At 40.4% G+C, this 7,448-nt stretch overlaps 2 protein-coding genes and 1 non-coding gene across 4 annotated transcripts in view; 1 reads left to right on the top strand and 2 right to left on the bottom strand.

Moving 5' to 3' along the window:
- LOC118431469 (HEAT repeat-containing protein 1-like) overlaps positions 1-3,995 on the bottom strand; it is a gene marked incomplete at its 3' end in the record, with an annotated part of 20,661 nt that extends 16,666 nt beyond the window's left edge. Inside the window, 5 exon segments of the mRNA XM_035842710.1 lie at positions 238-482; positions 1,055-1,156; positions 1,480-1,621; positions 2,156-2,372; positions 3,845-3,995. Of these exon segments, the coding sequence (XP_035698603.1) occupies positions 238-482; positions 1,055-1,156; positions 1,480-1,621; positions 2,156-2,372; positions 3,845-3,989 (851 nt within the window).
- An 874-nt stretch (positions 3,996-4,869) lies between these two features.
- Positions 4,870-6,581, top strand: LOC118432392 (tRNA-dihydrouridine(20a/20b) synthase [NAD(P)+]-like). 2 transcript variants are annotated; one of them, XM_035843945.1, is made up of 2 exons: positions 4,870-4,949; positions 5,274-6,581. In XM_035843945.1, the coding sequence occupies exons 1-2, from the start codon at positions 4,924-4,926 to the stop codon at positions 6,316-6,318; spliced, it is 1,071 nt and encodes a 356-aa protein (XP_035699838.1). In that variant the 5' UTR covers positions 4,870-4,923; the 3' UTR covers positions 6,319-6,581. The 2 variants fall into 2 exon arrangements, with proteins under 2 accessions (XP_035699838.1, XP_035699839.1); XM_035843946.1 differs by having other exon boundaries at positions 4,879-5,061.
- A 306-nt stretch (positions 6,582-6,887) lies between these two features.
- On the bottom strand, positions 6,888-6,969 carry Trnas-aga. Its single transcript has one exon. It is a non-coding gene; the product is annotated as a tRNA-Ser (tRNA).
- Positions 6,970-7,448: the final 479 nt, after the last annotated feature.

Here is a 7,448-nt window from a genome sequence, read left to right as displayed (position 1 = left end):
GATTTGTAAAGGGGGCTTAAGGACAAGCTTCTAACTATCTAAGCATTGACCAAGTATACCTCATATATGTGAGATAACCATTAGTGTACCAAGCCCATATTGTTTTTCCTTTAAGAAAACTCAATGTAATATGCATATATGGATGAATCTTTTACTAAGGTCATATAATGACATCTCAGTCCCCACATTTCTGGAACCAAAACCTGTCCACTGACCTTGCACACACCCTTGACGAACGTCTGTACCAGAAGACCCTGCATGGTGATTTTGTTAGCCAGCTGTCCTATAATCAGATACGAGGCTGCCTTGTAGTCCGGAATAGTCCGGGACTTCAGCCCCTTTATGATGTAGGGCAGCAGTTTTGTCACCATGTTCTCTTTGATGATTTCCGTGACCTCCAGTGCCCCCAGGATGGTGGTGGCATAGAAACTGATGAGGGCACGCATGGGGGAGGGTGCAGAGGAGTCCAGGGAAGAGTGAACCTGGATGGAACAGCCAAAAAACATTTGTGATGCAAGAAAAGATTTTGGGTCTTACATAACAAGATAAAAAAATTCTGTACCCTGATCCATTTTTTTTCAACGAGATTGTTCAAAGCAAGGTCACAAGACCACTTCAAGACAATGAACTAAGAAGTTTGAAACTGTGCACGGAGATAGCAGTGGACATTTGTTTTGTAGGCTGATAAGTTGTAGACATGAGGGAAACAGGTGTCATCAAGAGAGTTCCATAATTTTGCTGTCCGTGGAAAGACACTGTTGCTGTAGAACTAGAAGGTCTTGGAAATTGGCAATTGAATAGTAAAGCGACGTGAGTTTGAAGAGGACCTAGGCTTGCACCGTAGGGACACAAAGGGATCTGTACACAAAGTAAAGCTCTTACAAACAAGCTTTCAATATACAGACTTTTCCTTTAATATATACAGATATGTGCTGTAGATGAGAACGTTATGGGGGACAGAACAGCATGGAGAGAATGAGTGGACTTGGTCTGGGCAAGCAGCCCGCAATGATGATGATGATGCTGTACAATATGTATTAGTACTATTAGTCACCTTGACTGCCTTCTGCACCATATCACAGATGAAGGTGAGGAAGCCCAGATCAGCAGCACAGTGGTTGATAACAGTGGACCATGCCAGAGGGGTGCCAGGTTTCTGGGGACACAGAAAAAATTATAAACTTCTCTATCGGCTGTAAGAGTGTTCACTGATTGAAGATTTAATTCAACGCTTTAATCATATATTTGAAAAATATTTTTGGCAGCATTCATTTATGTCACTGCATGTGACAATTCATCTGCTAACACAATAACTTGAGACAGACTTGATGGAGGATTGATATTTGGTATATGGAGTCTTGTCAATGTTTTGAAAATAAAAACTGTGCAGCTGCATATGTCATGTTTAACATTTTGAAATTTGTAAAACAAATTGATGTTGAGAAGAGAATAAAAAGAAAAGAATTACTGCCCACAGACCTTAATGGCTGCCATCCAGTTCCAGCGGTTGGTTGGCTGGTCGATCTTTAAGAGCTGGACAACTCGTACAAACATCTTAGTCTGGTGATAGGGCAACACACATGCCACCAGTTCATCTGTGTTAAATCTGTGGATGTGGAACCTGAATGGGGAAAGGGGGGGGGGGTGCAATCATTAGGACTTCAGCAAGAAAACAACATGATGTTGAAAACAACTTGATGTTGATATATAGATGCATATACTAGTAGACACTCACGTAAAGGTTCCTAAAATCTTCCATCAAACATTGCTTTTAAGTTACCTCTGCAAAAATAATATTTCAAATCAGTAGCTATATGGTACATGTGCATTTGTATAATGTTGAATGTCAAAAGACTGTGAAAATATCTTACAATGTATACTTCAAGTTGAACAAGACTATCCGCATACCAACCAAGTATTAAATTAATGCAATCCATCCAGGCATTTTAGAGTTAAGATGTCCATCCAAAAACATACATACATGCATACATACACACACATACACACACAGTCACATACAAATGTCACCAAAAATATAGCCTCTTTGGCAAAGGTAATAGATATTACAACTAGTGGAAATATATATAAGTGATTACACTCCATTGCAGCTATATGAGACATGCAATAACAAGAGTAATTCCAGTAAACATCAGACCTGTTGATAAGCCACTCCAGTGCCTTCTGGGCAGGTCTCAGCAGGAAGTACGGAGAGACGCACGTCAGGAAGCGAGAAATGTTCTCATCCAGTCTGGCGTTCACCTCCTTGGTCTGGACGACTCGCTCCAGATTTTTAGACGACTGACTGAACAGGTTGTTGTGGAAGTCTGTAAACACGGGGTCGATGTTGGCCAGCTCATCCAGACCATTCACTCCTGTTGGGAAAAGACAAATCAATTTTTCACAAAATTCAGATTGGTGAAGACATCTGCTGCAAATATCTGCATATTTTTATGACCAATTTTAGATTAACTTCATTTGTACATATTACTGCTACTACAGCGAGTGAATATGAGAACATTCTCACATGTTCATTTTAATCATTAACCCTCTCAGCACGAAAAGCCATTTTCGTGGCTTTCCCGTAGACCGCGAGAAGCCACGTACGGGGCTTCGTACGTCACGTTTTGGATTTTGAACTCCCTGCCCACCATCATGACGAATCCCACAACTAGAACGCTGGTAATTGTAAGAGAACCAATCAATCAGAAAACATACAGCATTTTGACTTCATTCAAACCTTATTTGAACGTAATCCAGACGCTAGATAATCATGAGTGCTTCAGGGGCCTCGTCGGCCGATAATGAAGATTTAGTGGAGGCTCCCACCAGCGGGGAAAGTGACGAACAACAAGGTAAACAACGGGGTTTTTTTGGTTGAATATTGGCTGTAGTCTCTTCATGCCAGGTTTGCGGTTTCGTACTGCTAATATCTAGCTGCATTTTACAGGTTTGCGATAGCAAAACCTGTTCTGTTTTACTTTTTTCAAATTTTTTTTTTTCAAATTTTTTTTTTGTAGATATTGTCAGAGCTTGTAGTTATACTTATGTGAACATATAAATGAAAGTGGTTGGAAGTTGTACTATTTTTTAAATAATATTACTACAATTTTTCCTCAACAAAACAACAATTTCACATGATAATACAACAATACAATTGTTCAACAACAAAACATGTGATTATTATAAACTATATTTTGGTTTTCTCCCCAGCATCCAGCAGTGACAACATCGATGAAGATGATGAGCAGTGTGAAGATGTTTGATGCCCATCACATAATACCAGCATTGCTCTTGTATTATAATGTATTTCTGTGTAGTTTCAGGATAAATAAAGTATGTTTTTGCCCCTGAATGGACTTTTTATTTTGTGAGACATGTTTTTGTTTTGTTTTGCATATTGTGTTTTTGTTTATTGTTATTACTATTACTACTATCAGATTGATGGTATGATGTTTATTTTGCTTTTATTGGAAAGGCCAGTCTGTGAGCTTTCCAGAAATATATAGTTTTCCTAGTCTACTCCTTACATAGCAGCTGTAATAATAATTAACAAAAAGTACTAATTGACACCTGTATAGACTGAAATTATATGTCGTATATGGTATACAGGAAAAAATTTTATGACGTGCTGAGAGGGTTAAAGCCAATGTCTTCAAAAGTCTATGATTCAACTGTACCTTTTTATATACGCATAATGAATGGATACATGATGAATTGGCTAACTCATCTCTACTGCAGAATGCAACAAAACTTTTTAGTTGCTACAAACAGTAAGTATCATATTCAGTAAATTCTATATATATAAACTGTATGTACTACCAACAAACTCTTCATCATCACTAACCCAAAGCGTAGAAGGTATCCCTGTCTAGATTAGCAGCCTCCTTGGGATCAAACAGCAGTGAAGCACGTTCCCGGTCCTTGTCTGGTACAGCCAGTTCCGACTGGGGCAGGGCTAGCCGCTGCAGCTGGGTTGCTAGCGACGTCATTGCGGTGTGTCTACAGAGGAAGTGATGTAAGGAGTATTTTGTGAACATTCTGCCAACATCGTTCTAGAAAGGTATCATAATTCATATGTGTAACTGGTTTGGGGTCTGTTTATGAACATAATCTGTCTGTTTATGAACACAAGTTCCTCATTCAAAAGGGTTCCAGAAAAAAATGAAATGCAGTTTTTGATCACTGATCATCCCAGCCCATCTTTATCCTTTCAGTAAGATAATAGATATTCACATAGGCAACCAGAAACTCAGGGTATGAGACGTTACAGCAATCTCCAAGTAGAATGTTGTTCCAGGCTACTAGTAAGTATCAGTGTCCGAAGCGTTGTTTAGTAGCAATAAGTTCATATTTTTAGGTGCTCACCTTTTTTCAATGTTTTCAGAAGAGTGTTAAGAGAAATCAACGGTGTACTTTCCAAGAAACATGTCGCATTAGCACGCGAAACGCACATACACTTTATATCTGCTTGGAGATTACGTCCCGGGACATGTCCCGTTTTGATCATCGGTGATTTATTCCTTAAGAAAGCATCATTTCTCATCAGACTTGTACAAATTATGTTCTTGTGGGTCTTTTGTAACACAGTGCACACACCTGTGGACTTACGCCCTCCAAAAGATGGTGAAAACAGCGATCTTCACGTATGAAAACTGTGGGACGTCCACGTGCGGCGACAGGTCGAAATGCTATCAATTACTTCCGGGTTGGATTACTACATTCATCGCTAAGGTATATTTATATAATAAAAACAACTCAGAAAACGAAAAGTCTTTATAGTAACTTGAATTTCATGATTCAGCTTTATAATATGTGCTGTGTTAAGACTTTTCATCAGTAAGAACCATTTACCATTTAACAGATGCGTAACATTAATTCCATTGTCCCCTTTTCAGCATCAGTGGTACCTTCCGTATTATCAAGATGGCCGACCTTCGTCACTATGCGGCGTGAGTGGTTTTGCCTTGCACAAATCAATGAGATTTAAAGCTACTAGCTTGATCTATACCAGCACAGCATCGTGTTTCAGGCGGAGACTACATTTCTACATGGAGTAGTAAGGTCTGTGAATGAAAGCTTTCGCTATGTCTGTATATTTTTAGCTAGATGCTGCGGCGCGCGTCCTAACAAAATTATCGAGTTTTCGTAAATAATAATATCGGGTGTATTTTGCAGCCAGTAGGTACAGTTGTACCCAAAGTGTGGGTAATGAGGCTGTTTAACGTGGTCGAGGCACCTCCTGAAGTAACCGTATGGTTTTTTTTCTCCTCCAGTATGGCTCAGGTACCAAACGACCTTCCTCCGACGACAGGACGTGTGCCTGTTGTTGAACTGTTCCAGCCGGGGAAAGTCGTGCACGTGTGCGCGCCCATGGTACGTTACTCCAAGTTACCGTTTCGCGCTCTCGTGCGCCGCTACAACTGCGATCTCGCCTTCTCTCCTATGATCATCGCTGAATCTTTCGTGAAGTCTCTGAAAGCCCGAGACAGCGAGTTCACCACGAACTCCGCAGACAGGCCGCTTGTGGTCCAGTTTGCAGCGAGAGATGGTGTGACATTAGCTGACGCTGCGGAGATCGTTGCGCCGTACTCTGACGGAGTGGATCTGAACTGCGGCTGTCCGCAGCGGTGGGCCATGGCGGAGGGGTACGGATCATGTCTTCTGAAAAATCCCGAGCTCGTCTCTGACATGGTCCGACAGGCTAGAGCTAGAGTTTCTGACAAAGATTTCTCAGTTTCCATTAAAATCAGGCTTCACAAAGACTTGAGAGAAACAGTAGATATGTGTCAGAAGGCAGAACATGCAGGTGTATCCTGGATAGCTGTACATGGTAGAACCCCCACACAGAGAGGGGAGCCTGTCAACACTGAAGCTATTTCTCTCATAAAACAGAGCCTGAGTATTCCTGTCATTGCAAATGGCGACATTAAGAACTTAGAGGATGTGAGACGTGTACAGAGTTTAACGGGAGTTGACGGAGTGATGGCAGCACGTGGTATACTCCAGAATCCGGGAATGTACGCGGGGTATGACCAGACCCCATTACAGTGCGTACAGGACTGGGTGGACATTTCTCTGAAGCTGGGAACTCATTTTACATGCTTCCATCACCACCTGATGTACATGTTTGAACGAGTCACTCCCAAATCTGAGAAGAGAGTCTTCAATGCACTGACTAGTACAGCAGCAGTGTTGGACTATCTAGAGGAGCATTATGGGGTTTCCTACAACCCTGATAGTGCAGTAAATAACAAGAGTCTTCCTACACAAAATGGTTATGCTGATACAGACAACATATCACTCTGTTTTGATAGCTAGTTCTTATATTTTTAAGTGGTTGCCTCATTGTATGACATGTATTTGTTGTCTAATTGCTTTCTTGTGCCATACTTGTATATTCATGTTGTCACTAGTACTTTTATGGTGTATTTTTATGATATTACAGAGGGCTAAAATGTAAATTATTATTTTATTAACCCTTTGCATGCCTTGTCTATCTTAGAGTTATGCTAAAATATCAGTTTTATTGACATAAGCCTATTACATTCTGCAATTGAGCAGCATTGAATAAACTTGTCACAGAACAAACACTACACAGAATGTACTGCTAGCTTTGTTGCACTTTTTAATATTGTTTAGACGTTTAAGGAAAGTTACCTCCTATCTTACTACCAGTAGTACACCCAGTTCCCTTTATAGACTACAGTCAACTATATTGGTGACAGGATCCGGAAGTGGACTTTGCCCTATAATTTAACGGGCCTTACAAGAGTGATTAAAGTAAGAAACGGCCTGTTATTCTGCTTCTCGTTTCATAAAATCAATGTGCTTTGAGAAGCAAAGCTTGTGTATCTCGAAATGTTCTTTATTTGGATAAAAAACAATGTCGTTGTCGGCAGGATTCGAACCTGCGCGGGCAGAGCCCAATAGATTTCTAGTCTATCGCCTTAACCACTCGGCCACGACAACTAAGATAACCTCACCCTGTTGAACTACGGTTCTCTCCCAAACTTTGTCCAAACGTCCAACTCGAATTTGACTACGATTTACTGAAAACCGCATGCTGTTTCTAGTGCAAAATTAAACATTTGTGTTCACAAATATGTGTCTACCCACTAAAAAAGACCATGGTGACTAAGATTTTCAGAAATGAAGTGAATTGCGTCTTGACTGTTTCAAAATGTATTCGAATTCTTTATTTAGAATCAACGTACTGCGTGGCGATTTTAACTATAAAATGAGCATCAAGACGGGATGACTTTTCAATTGCCTTGCAATAAACGAACGTTGCGCTGACTTTCAACAAACAAGTCAAAGCGTTTGTTGACAACATAAATACCATTTCACTGTAATAACTTGGTGATAGCCACGGACTTTGATCTTCGCAGGGGCGGCAAAAATGAGATCTTTTTAGTAAATCACGCGGCATGTTTAAATGTTTACAATCT

The sequence above is a fragment of the Branchiostoma floridae genome, chromosome 15, assembly GCF_000003815.2.
Source record: "Branchiostoma floridae strain S238N-H82 chromosome 15, Bfl_VNyyK, whole genome shotgun sequence".
NCBI classification, from domain to species: domain Eukaryota; kingdom Metazoa; phylum Chordata; class Leptocardii; order Amphioxiformes; family Branchiostomatidae; genus Branchiostoma; species Branchiostoma floridae.
The sequence above is the reverse complement of the archived record's forward strand: the minus strand, read 5'-3'. Positions and strand labels throughout refer to the sequence as shown.